Source organism: Solanum lycopersicum, chromosome 11 (genome assembly GCF_036512215.1).
Source record: "Solanum lycopersicum chromosome 11, SLM_r2.1".
Classification (NCBI taxonomy): domain Eukaryota; kingdom Viridiplantae; phylum Streptophyta; class Magnoliopsida; order Solanales; family Solanaceae; genus Solanum; species Solanum lycopersicum.
The window spans coordinates 2,624,960-2,642,712 of NC_090810.1; the positions used below are offsets into that span (position 1 = coordinate 2,624,960).

The 17,753-nt window shown below is 31.7% G+C and overlaps 3 protein-coding genes and 1 long non-coding RNA gene across 4 annotated transcripts; all 4 read left to right on the forward strand.

Moving 5' to 3' along the window:
• Positions 1 to 775: 775 nt before the first annotated feature.
• LOC101258513 (uncharacterized) lies at positions 776 to 3,279 on the forward strand. Its single transcript, XM_004249969.5, has 5 exons — positions 776 to 901; positions 1,955 to 2,038; positions 2,129 to 2,246; positions 2,327 to 2,527; positions 2,910 to 3,279. Exons 2-5 carry the CDS (start codon positions 2,031 to 2,033, stop codon positions 3,087 to 3,089), a joined length of 507 nt encoding a protein of 168 aa, XP_004250017.1. The 5' UTR covers positions 776 to 901; positions 1,955 to 2,030; the 3' UTR covers positions 3,090 to 3,279.
• A 997-nt stretch (positions 3,280 to 4,276) lies between these two features.
• On the forward strand, positions 4,277 to 5,644 carry LOC101252839 (uncharacterized). The gene has a single exon (XM_026028317.1). The coding sequence runs from the start codon at positions 4,277 to 4,279 to the stop codon at positions 5,642 to 5,644; it is 1,368 nt and encodes a 455-aa protein (XP_025884102.1).
• Positions 5,645 to 7,351: 1,707 nt separating this feature from the next.
• LOC112940298 (uncharacterized) lies at positions 7,352 to 8,151 on the forward strand. Its single transcript, XR_003244283.2, has 2 exons — positions 7,352 to 7,588; positions 7,671 to 8,151. It is a non-coding gene; the product is annotated as an uncharacterized lncRNA (long non-coding RNA).
• Positions 8,152 to 10,043: 1,892 nt separating this feature from the next.
• PTPKIS1 (protein tyrosine phosphatase) lies at positions 10,044 to 15,264 on the forward strand. Its single transcript, NM_001247023.2, has 14 exons — positions 10,044 to 10,091; positions 10,231 to 10,300; positions 11,547 to 11,591; positions 12,090 to 12,177; positions 12,583 to 12,659; positions 12,735 to 12,811; positions 12,893 to 12,973; positions 13,176 to 13,308; positions 13,413 to 13,472; positions 13,706 to 13,762; positions 13,912 to 14,007; positions 14,375 to 14,434; positions 14,616 to 14,723; positions 14,967 to 15,264. The coding sequence occupies exons 1-14, from the start codon at positions 10,066 to 10,068 to the stop codon at positions 15,099 to 15,101; spliced, it is 1,113 nt and encodes a 370-aa protein (NP_001233952.1). The 5' UTR covers positions 10,044 to 10,065; the 3' UTR covers positions 15,102 to 15,264.
• The last annotated feature ends 2,489 nt before the right edge of the window (positions 15,265 to 17,753 follow it).

The following is a 17,753-nucleotide window of genomic DNA, read 5'->3' on the forward strand; positions in this document are numbered from 1 at the left end:
ACACTTAGCAATAAAATCACTCAATTCAATTTATTACTAAAAAAAAAATATTGGCATAGCAAAATAATTTTATATGAATCTCTCAAATAAATAAAATTAAAGACTTCCATTTCCTAAAATGTATGTGCAAAACACAAATTCAAATTTCAAAACTTATTTATTAACAATTTTGAAAAAAATATTATTTTCAAGTTTAAACAAATCTAACGTTAGCAAACGGTGAAAATTACAAAGTAAAAGTAATGTTTTACCTATTATTTATAGCAAGAAACATTTAAAAATCGTTACACGCTGAAGAACTTATTTAATAAATACTTGCTCTATTTTTGACATTTATTTATTATTTTTCTTCCTGTTTTGGATTTAAATTTTTTTTGTTTTTGCTAGACTACTTTCTACTCATTTTTTTTAATTAAGGAGGCAAATTACTATGGTATTAGTATTACAGTAGTATAAAAATATGTTTCACTAAGAAAAGATATTCATTTATTTATTAAATCAAGAAGTAAATTATTCAACAATATCATAAAAAAAGAAATTCGTGATTAAGTTTATCCCGATTTAATGAGTTTTCTTCGATTTTATTTATTTGTGGATCTGATGATATAAAATATACGAATAATTCATTTTGCTACGTCAAACTTTTTTAATAATAAATTTGATCTAAGTGATTTTATTGATAGAAATATCCAAATTTAGTAATTTTATTGATACAAAACAAAGTTTAGTGACTTTGCTAGATGAATTCGCAAAATTGAGTGACGTTTTAGGGCATCGATTATCTAATTCCAATAATACCCTCGCTAAAAAGCAAAGCCCTAATAAGTACTTCTGTTTTTTATCCGCCATTAATTTTCTCACTTGTTTCCTTCATCTCTGCAATTTCAGTGGTAAAGAAAAGGTAACTGACTTAATTCTTCATTAAATTAAGCTTTAGAATCTCTAGAAAGAGTGATTTTTCTTCTTTTTGAATGAATTTTTTGCATAAAAATGATATCTTGATGGATATTTTAGTTGTTATTTTGAGTTCTTGTTACTGGTTTTACTTGGTTTTGTTCTTCTTCTGCTGCTGCTGCTTGTTTTAATGGATTTTAACTTGTACTTGTTTTTAATAACTGTGGTGTTTGGGTTAATTTGTATGCACCTCGACTAATTTCACACGATACGAGAGTATTTTGTCTACCAAGGCTAGGAAACATAGGAAGTAATGTCTCTAATGGAATTTGTAATTGAGAGCTTGTGTTTTGGAACTCACATTGACCACTAAGCTACGCGCTTGAGTGTTGGTTGTTGTTTGAGATAGAAGGTAGGTGGGTGTGTTTGAGGTATAAGGGAATTTCGTTCAATTTTTGACTGATTAATTCACCCGAGACTAGATTTGAACGTCTTCCGATGTTTCTTTGCCCCTTTGTATCGAAGGGAGCAAGTTTATTGAGTATCACGAAAAAACTTGATAGTTACACATGTGGTATGGGTTATGTGTTGTTTATTGTGTTTCCGTTATGGGTTATGTGTTGTTTATTTTGTTTCGGTTATTGCACTATTTTACTGTTCTTTGTTCTGAATGCTTTGTACTGCTTTTCTTATTGGTTTTCATGCTTTCTTCACTTTTGTGGTACTAACTTGATTAGCTTGAAAAGAGACTGATGTCCATCATGAAAAGTAATAGTAGCATTTTGTATCCCGTTTCAAAACAAAAAGGAGAATCGGAGAAACATGGAAGATTTTGTGATCTTTTTTTCAACTAATCTGGTTTAATCAGTAACTCGTCTTGTGAAGCCTTAACCACTAAGTACTGAAGCTTTTATTAGCCTACAACTGATTAGACTTTGGTTTGAATGCTGAATAACGATTATGTACTAAGTAAGAGAAAGCCTTAATAAAACGCTTTCTTCTGGGAAAAGATAAAATGAAATACAAGGCTCACGCTTGTTTTTTTCCTTCCAAATTACAGATACATCCCTCTGCGAGCAACTCCTTGTGAGTGATTGAAGAATAATAGTTCGAGCACGGTGTCCTGGCTTCTGGTGATGAAGATGTATGAGCTCTTTATGTCTTCGTTCCTGATTGAAGTCCATTGCTTCGTTGAGCGTACTAAGTACATGGTCTTCGTTATTTATTTTTGCAGCCTCGAAGCAAATGCAGGGGCTCTCACAAATTTTGAGGTGCTTGATTTTCTACGCTCCAGAGGTGCAGGAAGAGATCCTACGCGGGTCATAGTCCCCATTGCACCATCAGAGTTCAAGGTTGGAAGTTACATTATTGAACTTCTTGTTTGAGGGTATTTCGTTGTACCCGGCAATATCTAATGTTTCTTATCTTCCAGGTATATGATTATTTAGAGCAAACTGCTGCTTGCAATCAGACAAGACAAGTGATTGGTGAACTCATGGGAAAATGTAAATGTATCAAACTGGAAAAATGTGAATGTATCAAACCGAAACAATGTGAATGTATCAAACTCGAGGGGGATGAGATCGTTAACATCATCAATATCAGGCCATCTTCACTCGTTGAACTTTATCCGGTAATTTTGAAAAGATGACGTTCTTGGTATGTTGACTATTTAAACTTGCAGCATCATAACTTGTTAGATGTCTATGAACTGTGGTTTTGTTGTTTCTCAACATGGGATCTTAATACTTGTAAGTAATCTACATTAGAAAAATATGGTTCACTCATCTGATTTGAGCAAATAACAACGGTGCATCAGTCGTGTTTTAGTCATTAACAATGTGAGTCGCTAGTAAGGTGATTGTTGGACAGAGGCGGAACCAGAATTTGTATTTTAGAATAGTGACTTGTTTCTTAACACAATATACATTGCTTAAGGAAGGAATATCTGTTGTGTTGGGCCAAAACTATCATTAACACGTTATGTTTATTTGTTTCTTCTTGATGTATATCAGATATTAAGGAAATATGACGCCCTTCTTGGGGAAGCTGCAGAAACAGTGGAAGAGCTTGTGGAAAACGTGGTGCAGCTGTTACCGCCTTCTCCAACTCAAATGCAGTCTGAAGAAGGAACTGCTACAGACGATAAAGAAGCTCCAGATGGAGAAACAATGGAGGTTGCGCCTGAAGTGTAAATTCTTGTTACGTTCTTGAACAGAAAACGGTTTAGAATGCTGAGTTCTTTCATTCGCGCTTATATCTTGATATTGGCTTGAGGAAAAAGGACTTAATCCAGCTCCGAATGTCTACTTATATTAGTTGTATCAGGATTTATGAAATGAAAGATCTTAGTCTAGATCTGATGGTAATATTTGATCAAATCTAGTGGTGGATTCAGGATTTTTGTTTAGGGGGTTCGAAAAATAAAAGTGTATATAAGCCAACAAAATAAAATTTCAAGGAAGTAATTTAGTGGCAGACCGTTGAATTTTTTGGGGGTTTAAAACCATGCTTTTAGCATTCTTTATAAAATAAAAAACTAAAAAAAAGGGTAAAACCAACAGAGATTCGAACCCTTGACGTGAAGGCTAGTTTTCAAGGGAAATGCCACTAGGCTATCTGTTTCAGTTTGTCATTTAGTGGCCCACAAAATTGGAGAGAGAGGCGGGCTTGGCGACAGACTGCGTCACGGAGCAGAATCGTGTTTGGGAGTGGCTCTTCAGATCGATCACAGATTCTCGACCCCGTCTTTTCGCTATCACTCCAATTGACCTCTCTTGTTTCCATCCCACTGTGAGAAGGTAGAGAGCAAAACCAATATCGTCACCAACATCAATATCGATCTCATCAAGAAGAAAAACATTTAGACTTGTTATCCAAGAATAGGTTTTGTGGTGCATTGATTCCCGTTACGGGACTGAAATGAACCTCAGTAGAGCGCACGGAAATAATTCCGTCATTCAGTCGAAGGGGACATGTTAGCAGCTTCAGGATAACCCTAGTAGGATTCAGGTCAATCAATCCTATTTCGATTATACAACTGAGTTCTAAACCAAAAAAGGACATTTGAAAGTAGAGCAAGGCAACGATCACCTTGCAAGGCTAATTATTACTAGGTGATCGAAAAAGGACATTTGAAAGCAGAGCAAGGCAACGATCACCTTGCAAGGCTAATTATTACTAGGTGATCGATAGCGAAATAGTACCACCGTAAGGGTAAAGAACCCCCGGGAGTGATATAAAACATGAAAGCGTAAGCTCCCGAGAGGATAAGTGGTTTCAAATAGTATATATCCCTCCCTGTAAAAGCATTAAGCATATCACATTGTTCCTTATTTTACCTTACTCTGTTTTCTCTACTCTCTAAAGAAGAAGAAGAAAAATGTCTCTACAAACCAAAACGATCGTCCCTTCTCGCTACATCACCTTCACAATCCCAAATCCTTCGATTCACCATCACTACAATGCTTCTCATCTCCGCATTGCAGTTCTTGATTCTTCGTCCCCTTCAGGACGCACTAAATTTGGTGTAATAGTGGTTCCGGTAGGCCTAGAATCTGACTGGGTTTATTCAACTTTTGAAGGTCATCTTCAAATCCTACTTTGTCACACTGACTTCTATCGACTTGTTTTAATTGGGAATTCGCCGAACCCAATCAACCCCACTTCGCATAGTCCCGTGATAAATCCAAAGGATCAATCGGTTATTCAGCGTGCTTTTATTCGGCTTCTGAATGATGAATTGAAACCGTCTAATCAAAGCTCTACTGTTTGGTTTTCGACTCGTGTAGATATGGTGATTCGGAGTTTGGTGTTGGGTAGATTTTTCGGGAAGATTATTGGGGAAATGTTGATTGAAGATGTGGAATGGAAACTAGAAAATGGGGTCGGTACGGAGTTTAGAAGAAGAATGAGATTTAGGAAATCCCCATATCTGTTTGAAACTTACATGAAGATCCAACCCAATAAAACTGATTTTGTTAACATGGAAGATGTAGAATTCGAGATTGTTGATGATGGGGTTTTAAGACCTTCATATTTGACTCCAATGGTAGCTGGTTTGAGAGTAAACCACTTACTCTTGAACAGGAAAATTCAAAAAGGGATAAAACCAACAGCTCTCTGTTTAGGTGTTGGAACAGGGGCTCTGGTTGCTTTTTTAAACTCTCAATTAGGATTCAAAGTTTTAGGGATTGAAACAGATAGTATTGTTTTGGATGCTGCTAAGAACTATTTCGGATTCGAATCGAGTAACAACTCGAGATTATGCACTGGGCATCCATTAAAAATGGCTGAGAAATTCGCTACTCAAGTTGAAACAGATGGTTTCCATGGTTACATTTTGGATGATGGAGAGTGTTTGAATGAGTTTGACGATAAATTCGATGTTGTTATTTCGGATTTAGAAGCTGCTAATCCTTCTGTAGTAATGAAATCTCCTTCTGCAGAGATACTTCAAAAATCCATGCTGATGAACATCAAGAAACTGCTGGGAGTCAATGGGGTTTTGATACTCGACGTGACGATTCCAAGGGAGAGATATTACGACGAAGTGATTACTCCGGTGATGGAGGTTTTCGGGGAGATGTATGAGATCGATGTCGAAAATGAAAAATACAGTGTTGTTATCGCTGCTTCAGAAACTGAATTTGGGGCTTTCGATCCAAGCGAGAGCGAGTTTCTAAAGACGTTGAAGAAAGTAACAGGATCTTTTCCTGAGGCTGTGAAACCGGTCTCGAAGAAACGCTGAGTATAATTTTCTTTGACGCATTAATATTCCGTGTTTAGACTTTCGAAATACATATATTGCTTATAGAATAATGAAAAATAGCTAAAGTTGATGAGCTTTTGTATAAGTTTTGCATTGGATCAAAGATAGAATAATACAAGAAGTTTTTACATTTTATGATGTAGCCAATTATGATACAATTTTAATTAGTTAATTAGTTAGTCTAATCAACTAATTAGTTAAAATAGTTAGTTGGATTCTGTTATTGTTAGTAGCATGACAGCTTATTAGTTAGTTACATATTTTGAGATTAGTACATAATGTCTAATCAATTAATTAGCTAAAATAGTTAGTTAGTTGGATTCTGGTATTGTTAGTAGCACAGCTTATTAGTTATTTACATATTTTAAGATTAGTACATAATGAGAATAAAAAAAGGAGTAAATTTTAGGTTTAGAAAACAAAAAAAAATTGTATTTGTATGTTAGAGCTATAGTTTGTATAATTGTGCGACATAGCAAATTTTATTAATATGTATATTGTGGGATGCTGATATAAAAGAATCAATTGTATAAGTATATATTTGGAATCTGTGTTTGTATAAAGCGAGAAAGAAAGACAAAATAAAACTCGGTAAGAAAAGATTTGTATTGTATAATTATAAGCGTATAGGACGAAAATATATTTGTATTTGTATATACAGTTTTCTCTTGCTTGATAAAATACAAACATAATTTATACATTTGTGTTTGTATAAAGTGAGAGAGGCGAGAGAGAGAACGAGATATCTGGGGAGAGAGACGAATGACAAAGTGTTTACTATGGTAACATTTAATTTTAGTTAATAGTTTGCTATTTTATACTAATTTCTCTTTCAAAAATATTGTCTTAACCTTGAATTTTCTTTAACATATAATACTGATTTTTTAATGATTTAGATTATTTTTTAAATTAAATGTGCTAAGAGAAATAATACAAGTAGAAGATATATTCAATCAAATGAAAAGACCAAATTTTTTGTCAAATACACATATTGCTTATAGAATTATGTTAACAGTTTTCTATTTTAGCTGAAAGAATATTTTTTTAAAAAGAAAATTGAAATTGATTTAATCTTTTTTAAGATCAATAATATCTTAAGAGAGATCAAATGAATTAACTATTTATCGTCATTTAAAGAAGAAATTATTAAAACAAACTGATTATAAAATAATAGTTAATTAATGACTTGACAATTAAAATAACTAGTAAAATAGATTTTAAACAAAAGTATATATGATGAAAAATATAATATTAGCGTTCTCCTCTTAAGTTTTGCTTCAGGCCCCTAAATCGTTGAGTCAAATCTAATTGTCATTATTATTTCTTTAATGTGGATATTGAATACCAAGAGAGAATCGATAGAAAAGAAAGAGAGTAAGAAAGTTTTTTAGCTTTTTTTTATATAGAAAATAATTGGATGATTAAGTTTATGATATCTTCATGCCCTTTAATCTAGGGTTTATTTATTAACCATTAAATTAAATTAATACACTTGCAAGGAATTTTCTAAGTTGCTTCCAAATTCCTACCCCTTTCATTATCTTCCATAATCTCTTTATATAATTTTTATATTTCAGCCAACTTGTTACTGCGTGATATGTACTTAACAAAAAAAAAATTATTGACTTTTTATTTTCTTTTAATATTATAATTTCTATATTTTAATTTTTCAAATCCATCTTGTCTAATGTTTTCTATATATAAAAAAGGCATAGCCTCTTCTCCTCCTATCAAGTGTTAATGGTTCAATATTTGACTATTAACATTTCGATATCAAAACTCTTCGATATCGTATTATCTTGATGTTTCAATTTTTTTTTTCATTATACGTTCTATCAAGAGTCTGTTACAATTGAAGAAGTTGTGCACACACGCTAGTATACTGAATTAATTGTTGATATTATTATTATTTGGATATCAAAGGTATAGTACTAGTGATTTTTCATTTTTTCATTTTAAACATATGATTATCTAATTAAATTCCTCTTTTTGATTTTATATGTAGAATAATTTTGGCACAAAATGGATATGGAGATTGATATGGTAGATTCTTTCACAAGGAACAACCAAGAAAGCTTTGGGTACAATCTGCATAGCCTTGAAAACAATATGAAGGTATTAAATGACATATCATTAGAAATTGAGGTACAAGTGAAAGAAGCAGAAAAAAGGAAAAGAAAAAGAAAAAGAGAAGTTGAAAATTGGTGTGAAGAATTTGGGAATATCAAAAATCAATTTTTAAATTTGAAGAAGGATTTATTAGAAGAAGAAAAATGTATTATTTCAGAAAATTTATGTGTGATTAATTCAAGAGTTGTAGGATTTATTGAGCAAAGTCAACATGTTCATCAAGGCCTTTTGGATGATCAAGATTTCCAAAAGGATTTGCAAAGAATTTGGGCATGTTTATCCATCGACTGTTAATTATTCGATATTTAAATTTTATTTAATTTTAATAAATCAGATCGATGAATATTGATATTTTATTATTGGATGAATATATATATATATATATATCATAGTATTGATGTGGTATACACATAAATATTGTTATGTATGAATATTTGAGGATTTTGATTATTTATCTAGTGAAATTATTTTTTTATTTTGTAATTTGATTGGAGATCATATTAATTTGGATGAGCCTCGTAAAATCAATTATAAGGGTAAGACATTTTCTTTAAATTTACGGATAAAATTCAAAATATCTGATTAAGGGCGAAAAAATAAATATTCATTTCACCGTAACGCTCGGCGGTAATTATAAATCCAGTAAATTACTACACCAACATTCAAATCATCTATTATTAATTTTTGTTAATTTAACTATATATCAATATATGTATTGAGTAAGCTGATTCATATGTTATAATTATATAATGACATTTCCACTGGTTCAGAATTTAGAGTATTATTTTTTGGCTTATCTCAATAAATAAGGTTAAATAATATCACCTAAAGAGAAAATGATCAAAATTGTTGATGTATAGAAAATTAATAAGTTTATTAATAATAAGGGAAGTTATATATTTTTGAAAAAATAATTAATATAGAGAGACTGTTATATTTTGTATTAGAGACAACTATAGATACATCATAAATCCGTCAATAATGGATTTTTTAAATTAGTGACGGTAAATTATACTCTCTTCGTTTATTTTTATTTTCATGTTATGCTTTTCAAAAGTCAATTTGATTAATTCTCAAAGTTAAATTAGATACATTAATTTGATATTTTAAACGGAAAAAAAATTAGATATTCAAAAACTATATGAAAAATACTATAAATAACATTTTTTTTCATATTAATATGATGAAAAAATACATCTTAAAATATTGATCACAGTACTTATAGTTTGATTCTAAAAATAGAAACCATAATAAATAATACTAGACGGAGGGAGTTATAGGTACACACAGATTACATATATTTTTTGGGAAAAAGAAAAATATACCTCTGAATCATCGTAAATGATATGTAGACACCCCTGTCATCATTTAAGAACATTGGTGTCCCTGCCGTCCAAATACTAATACATATATACCTTTCACTGTTCTTATCCGTCGATTCGATATTTACTAAATGTCGGATCGGTGGATAAGATTGTATATGCCCTTTAGTAAAAAGGGTATATATACTCTAGTTTTTGAACGACATGTACACCAATATCTCTAAAATATGACGAAATGCATCTACAAACCATTTACCATCATTTGGAGATATATAATTTTCGTCCTTCCAAAATAATACATCTTTTACTTTTACTACTATAATAATAGACGAAATATAAAATAAATAAACGGATAAGGGCCTAAAATATCCTTGAATTATTAAAATTGGTACAAAATTACCTTCCATCCAACTATTAGTCCTGAAATGTCCTACCTTTAGGTTCTATATTGCCCTTTATTTTTAACTATCCCAATTTAAATCCAATTAATAAATTCATTAGTGACGTGGCAATTTATTTTAATTCACTAAAAAGAGACTAAAAAGCTAAATAAGTAACCGTGTAATTTAAGTACTAAAACGAATTTTCGTGCCTATTCAGATTGGATTTGATATATTTCCTCTTTTTTTTAAGAAAATCAAATTTATTAGTGGCACAAGTTTGTCGTAGTCATAATTACCCCCGTGAAAACATTAAAAAATCTTGAAGGGTATTATGGGGAATCTTCAAAAAGGTACCTTTTTAGTTTTCATTTGTGTAAGTTAGTTATATAAAAAAATAAACTGTTTATACAAAACGCCAAAAAAAATAAAAAAAAATATCAGACACAACTATATAATAATAAAGTATAATACAGTGAACTGATAAATTAATAAAAGGGATAAAAAATTGTTCATATCAGATTCACATTCTTCTTTTAACTCTGCTTCAAATCTATTGATTTTTCCAATGAATTGCCTTCAGAATCTTCCCAGGTATATATATATATATTATTTTTTGTTTGAATTTAATTAGTCTCATACAGAAATGCAGAGTAAGATTGCGTACAATAGATCGTTGTGGTTGGAGCCTTATTTTTTTGTTAAATTAATTTAGTTTATTTTTGGTTTTCAGATCCTCTGGTTTACCACTGAGAAGTTTCACAGGCAACTCAAGAAAGCTTTATTCCACTGTTGTTTCACTGGTAATTTTCATTTATTGATAATTAGATTTGATTGGAAATGTTTGATTTGATTTTTGTATTGTATTAGTGTAAATTGGAAGAAAAATTATATAGGGGTATATATATGTCTCCATTTTGGTAGAAATTGGCTATACCAAATCAAATTACTCGGTACTTGTGCTGGTGGGAGGTAGCGGGGAGGTAGCTGTAGAATTAGTCGAGATGTGTGTAAGTTGATTGGATACCACGTTTGGTAGAAATTGGCTATACCAAATCAAATTACTCGGTACTTGTGCTGGTGGGAGGTAGCAGTACCTGTTGAATTAGTCAAGGTGTGTGTAAGTTGTTTAGATACCATGTTTGGTAGAAATGGCTATACCAAATCGAATTACTTGGTACTTGTATTGGTGGGAGGTAGCTGTAGAATTAGTCGACGTGTGTAAGTTGTTTGGATACCACGTTTGGTAGAAATTGTGGTATACCATATCAAATGACTCGATACTTGTGCTGGTGGGAGGTAGCAGGTAGGTAGCTGTGGAATTAGTCGAGGTGTGTGAAAGTTGGTCTGGATACCATATTTGGTAGAAATTGGATATACTAAATCAAATTACTTTCTTTAAGATTGGACAGAGTTACTTGATGTTTGTGTTGGTGGGAGGTAGGAGGTTATATATACCTTGTGGAATTAGTCGAGTGGCGTATAAGCTAGCCTCGGACACTACAGTTATAGGAAAAAGTTACTTCGGGACCGTGTTTTATTGGGGTTGTGGAGAAAGTTTTAGCAATTTTTCCTTTGGCTTTTCTCGCTACTTGGAGCTTATGGTTTTGTTTCTATAAAAGTGTAGCTCTTTCTTCTCATTTAACTACACGAGAAGCTAAAGAAGCAGAGAAACAAGTCACGGCTGTGCGTGAAAAATCGAGAGTGTGAGGGTGCTATGGTAAGTTGTGTAAATAAAAAAAGCTATCTTTTTTATTTTCTACAAACGTGGTGTTCCAGTCAGCTTGGGGGTTACCATATAATTCTGTCGTCCATCGATTCTTGGACAGATGGAGGGAATCACCTAATGTTTTTGCCTTCGCTGGTATTTGAACCGAAAACCTCATAGTTCTCAAACCATTTCATTGACCAGTAGTCCACACCCTTCGGTGCAAAAGTAGGGCTATTTCTTGTGGTGTATTTTACTCAACGCTTCGAAGTGGTTTAAGATATTACTTAATACTTTTCAATGTTGTTGTTGTATCATGCTCATTTCTTTTTTGTTCACAGGGGATGACAAAATTTGCTGATCAGCGTCTAAGTATTGTGGCACAGGTAATATTTGAAACAACGATCTATGATTAGATTATTTGAAGAATTGTGGAAACTGCTGAATTGTTTTACCTATTCACGAGAAGGCGAAGCGTTGCTTTTTGATTTCAGCCATTAACACGTCTTTTTGAAGCGACAGTCTCCAAGATTTTTGCTGTCTCATCTAAAAGTTTCTATGAGATGAATGTATAGATTTGAACTCAATCTGACATTTCATTGCTTTCACATCTTAAAACTAATTTTTCAAGTCCTAATATAGCCGGAAATGGCGAAAAAATTGGAACTTGATTTCTGCACCTTATTGAAATTAAGTATGTTATACTCCCTCAGTCCCAATCTACGTGAAGGTGTTAGTATAGAGGAGTCGAATAGTTTTTTTCCTGTGATAACAATTTTCTCAAACATCAACTTTATTGACTTGTAGTACTTCTTGTGTAGTTTTCAGAAAATGTTAATTAATCCATTTCTGAATCGGCATTCGCTTACTTGCTCTCTCTCTAGGTTGTATCTGGTCCAGAATCTACTACAGAGAAGGATGAGGAAAAATCCGATACATACAGTCATGACATGACTGCAGCTATGGGAGCTGGTAAGTCTATCTTCCTACATGTTTTTTTTTAGTTCTATAAACTTCATGTTCTTTAACTTTGAGGAGTTGTCTGGTGCATACTTCTCCGACCCGACTTATTAAAGAAAACGTATTACATAACTACATTACATGTTTGCTAATAGGTTAAGTTATGTGTTATCGTTTTCTACTATTTACTCTTCTTTGTTTCTCCTTCTTGCCTACCCCGTTGTTGAAGAACATCCTTTTCTTATGCAAACTGCAAATCCAAGTTTGCTCTATGTTGACATGATTCAGTTATATTAGCGTAACTCTTGGATTATGACATGCACTTTTAGTCATTAACTAATCAAGAAATGTTTGCACAGTCCGATTGACTAACTAATATGTGTGGCACTGATATCGTCGCTGACTTTCTTAATGCAGTCTTGACTTATAGGCATGAGTTAGGAATGAACTACAACTTCATCCGTCCAGATTTGATTGTTGGGTCATGTCTACAGGTAATGTGTAATTCGTTTTCTTTAAACATATTATACTTTTCACTTCTTTTTATTGACTCCAACGAATTATGACAGACTCCTGAGGACGTGGACAAGCTTCGGAGCATTGGAGTAAAAACTATATTTTGCTTGCAACAAAATCCAGATCTTGAGTATCCATGAAATATGTCAAGATTATTTGTTTCATGTCGGATTAACAAATTCATTTTAAGTCCTTAATTAGTATTTTCTAGATACTTTGGGGTTGATATCAATGCTATTCGTGAATACGCCAACAAATGTGGTGCTATTGAACACTTGCGTGCCGAAATAAGGTTAGTTCAAGAGAAAAAAGGTCAGCAGTGACTGTATCTCTATCTCAGTGATTGGCGCTTGCAAGTGAATCGTTGTGCATACAAGTTCCGAAAATTGATAAGCATCTTGCTTTTGTGGCTCTATAAAATTTACATATAATTTCTACAATGTGTGATGCATAAGGCATTTCGAAAATTTAATTCGATGAAGCTAATGAACCAGGGATTTTGATGCATTTGATTTGAGGTTGCGGCTTCCAGCTGTAATAAGCATATTGAACAAAGCCATCAATAGAAATGGAGGTGTGACTTACATACACTGCACAGCTGGACTTGGCAGAGCTCCCGCAGTTGCGGTATGTGCTTATGAGTTTCTTTATGTTGTCTGACGGAGAAGGTTGCTATAACTCTAGCATAGTTATGATTGAACTTACGTTCTATTTGGTACTTTGAATTGCAGTTGACGTATATGTTCTGGGTTCAAGGCTATAAGCTTAGTGAAGCTTTCGATTTACTCATGGTAATTTTTCCCTGTAATGTTGTTTATCTAGTTTCACTTTTTGAAAATGTTATTATTGCCGGATGACTTGCTATACCACAAGTGTTCTTTGAGAATATCGTGAATAATCGTCCTTGAGGAAGAAGAGTTTGTCTTTTTGGGTCCAGTAGACAGTAGCTAAACTTATTCTATGTTTATATTTTGTTTTTCAACTCGAACTGGATTTTGCGTATCTTGACCATATCTTCTTGCAGAGCAAACGCTCCTGTTTTCCGAAACTAGATGCCATCAAAAGTGCCACAGCAGACATTGTGAGTTCTATTGTTGTTTTAACAATTTATCATTCCCGTATTTACCTTATGGCTTTTGGTGTTGGCGTGGGATGCGTGGTAATATATACTGCACTTCATCATTTGATAAAGTGAATTTGAAATTTGACGGAGTATCTTCCTGTTTAAAGCTTACAGGCCTTAAAAAAATGCCCGTAACGTTAACATGGCATGGTGATAATTGTACTACAGTGGAAATATCTGGACTTGATATTGGTTGGGGTCAGGTAATATTCAAGTCTCACAATGGTTCTCCATTAGTTATTTTCTTCAGAACGTTTTACGGTTTTTTCAGCTGACCATAGTATACTTTGTTCATCATTTTCAAATTTCGACTGTCAACTTCAGTTCAGCACTAGGATATACTGCTATAGGTAGAATTGGTCTATGACAATCACACTTCCTGTCTTCGATCTCGTAAGAGCTCTTACTACTTGGAACAGTACATTCTGGAATAAGAACAACGGTTCCTATTATTGTAGCGTTTCGTTGCCTTTTACATGGTTCATGAAATACTCTTCTCACGTCGATGCAATTCTGCTTATTTCATGCTTAATATTAGAGCTTATTTAAGAACGTTATAATGTTTTCCAGAGAATACCTTTAAAGTTTGACGAGGAACGAGGTTTGTGGACTCTCCAGAAGGATTTGCATGTAAGTATGTTGTTTTAGGCTTGCAATTGCTTCGTCCTTCTTCTTTCAATGATGGAAATTGTCGAGAAGCTAGTAAAGTTGTTGCCTTGTGACCAAGAGTTCGGAAACAGTCTCTTGCATAAATGCAGGGTAAGGCTAATTGCGTTAAAGGATGTTATCCTAATGTCGTCTTTATTTACAGGAAGGAAAATATGAATACAAGTACATTGTAGACGGTGAATGGATATGCAACGAGTTTGAGCCGATCACTTCTCCCAACAAAGATGGACATGTCAACAACTATGTAGAGGTAAGAAACTGACTTTTCGTGTGATTTAGAGAGAAAGGTTCTATGGCTTCCTCTGTTTCGTCCTAGATATGCCTTCTTCTGTACATTAACGCGAATCACTGACCATATACATATGCTGCAACGATGAGGACGTTTAGCCTTTATGCCTAACTTTTACCCTGACCGTTGAATCTAGAGTAACGATTCTTTGGCTTCACGGTTATCATCTCTTACCTCTAACGTTCAACTTGGACGTGCCAACAGGTTCTTGACGAAAATCCAGACAACATCACTAGTGCAGCAGTACGAAAGAGGCTCACCGGTGATGACCCTGATCTTACCTCAGATGAAAGGCTCATAATTGAACGATTTCTTGAAGCTCATGCAGACGTAGAATGAAGGAATACTTATTACTTACTAGATACACTTAATAATTGTAAGCAAAGTCAATATCTGCTATATAACTCATCCAGTTGTAATTAGTATGCAGTTTTACTTGAATGAACACTAGTTATATCATATATGTTGTAGTGAAGTAATAACATCCTTAATCTTCTTTTTTTTTTTTTTGTCTTTTGGTTTCTACTTCTGATTAAATTCGAATTCGCGTGTGAAAAAGTTGCACACTTTCCATAACTAAGGTAACCTTATTCTCGAAGCTCGAATCTAAGACTGGTCTGGTACTAGTATTTGTCTATATGTAGTAGTGAAGTAATAACATACATAATCTTCTTCTTCTTCTTCTTCTTTTTTTATGTGTTTTGTGTTTCTACATCTGACCAAATCCATATTTGCGTGTGAAAAGTAAGACACGTTCCTTAACTAAGGTAACTGTTTTCAGAGCTCGAACCTAAGACTGATCTTGTTAAAGATAAACGAGTACTAGTACCCTCTACCACAATGTTTGGTCTTCAAAGCCCACCATTGTTCTATATCTTGAGAAAACGTAAAATATTTGGCCTCTGTTACTTTTTATTTGTCCATTTTGGACTTGCACGTTGTAAGAAAGAATTATTAATATGAATATTTTACTATAATATTCATATTGATTGATACATAGTTTTAGATCTTGGAAAAACAAGTAATGTTGACCATAGTCACGGTACAATAGAAATAATATATTTTTTGATATATTAAAATAACAAGTAAAAATAAAATACTTTTTAATAGAGAAAGAAAATTAAGAGTGGTCGAATCAAAGCATTAATGTGTAAGCACAAGTGTCACAATTAGATTCCTAATCACATGATTAAGCATTAATTAGGCGTGTCGGTGATTTTTATCTGTTTTGTTATTATAAAAATAATATTCAAAATTAATAGTGTTAAAATTGTAAAATAATGATAACAATAAACAGTAAATTCTCAATTGAGAGTTAAAATCTTGTATTTGAAAAAGTAGTAATATATAGATAAATTTTAAAAGAAATTTATTCCTTAAAATATTATATAAAAAAAAAACTTTGTACTCCATTAAATTAAACCAAGATAGATCTAGAATTTCATCGATATATCAATGTGAATCCAATGATATTTTATAGATCTTAAATATGTATTAAGAATTTTTCAAATATTTATATATATTTAATTATGAATTAGATTATATATTAACTTGAGATCGATAAAAAATTTGTACAGTTAAAATAACTTTGTTAAAATTAAATTTTTGTCAGATTCACTTGATTTATTTTGAAAGAAGATTAAACTTTTTTTATGAGAAAATCATAAAAACACAAAATTACAATAGAAAAAGTCATTTTTTTTTCATTATTCTAATTTTGATTTTCATAAAACTAATTTTAATTTTTGTTAGTATTAATTGACACTAGATAGAAAAGGTTTTCGATCAAAGCTTTTGAACCTATTCCAAAGTCACTTTAGAATTTGATTTTCAATTCAAATTGATGTTCGAGATTCTAAATTCATAACTCAATCTACTTTAATTTAAAATCTAAAAAAAGAAAAAATTAATGCACTTCAAATCTATCCGATAAAACAAATAAAATTCAAATTCAAATTCTAAAACCGTCAAAATTTGGACCACAAACCCTATTTCAAGATTATAATTTTCTGTTTTTGTTTCAATAATTAATGGCATAACTACGTTAGTTTCTATTAATATAAAAAATTTATGCTGACAAAAAGATAATTAAAAGCAATTTTGTAACAAACTTTTTGTACGGTTTCCCAAATTACTATGAATAACATATATAGATATTTCAAATTTTTAGAAACAAAATTATTTATTTGTAATTATTAATTATTCTCCCACTTTACTAAAGTATTATATTATGTTAAGCGTGTCATTAATAATTCAAATATTAAAAAATAAAAATTTAACTAGACCATATTTATTTGTGGATCTCAAGAAAAAAAAACTTTTCTCCTGTTTTAATTTTGTAATATTAATTACTTATTTTTGAGATTTAATTATTAATTTATGTAAAACAAAATATTTATATATCGATTATTTTAAACTTTTTTTAATAATAAAATTATTCCAATATTTTTCTGCCAGCAAAGCACGAAGAGCCCACAGATCATATCATCACGTTGATTATTTAATTCACAAATTTATAAAATAAAATTAGAAATTATACAAAAAGTAAATAAAGAAATATTACTAGTATTTTTGCTCTCTATATTATTGAAAAATTCAGATCTGGTCCTATTAATTTATAATTACATTTACTAATTTGCCTTTTTTTTAATTATATGTCAATCTCATTTTTATTTAGTCGATCTTAATAGTTTAAATAAAAAGAATTTCTTAATAGAAACACTCTCTAAATTGATAAAGTTTAAATAAAAATAGAAAATAGAAAAATATAATGATAAGGACTTGCATAAGTTGGAGAAAAAAACTATTTTAATTCTATAATATACGACTTTAATTCGCGTATTATTATCTTCAATTAATTATCGTATATATTTTTAATCTAAGTAAAAAAAACCCTCTAATACTGAGTAGTAATATAAGTCTAATATAATACATTAATATGTAAATGATGAAAGTAAGAATTATTCTTTCCTTCGTTTTTAATTTGTTTGT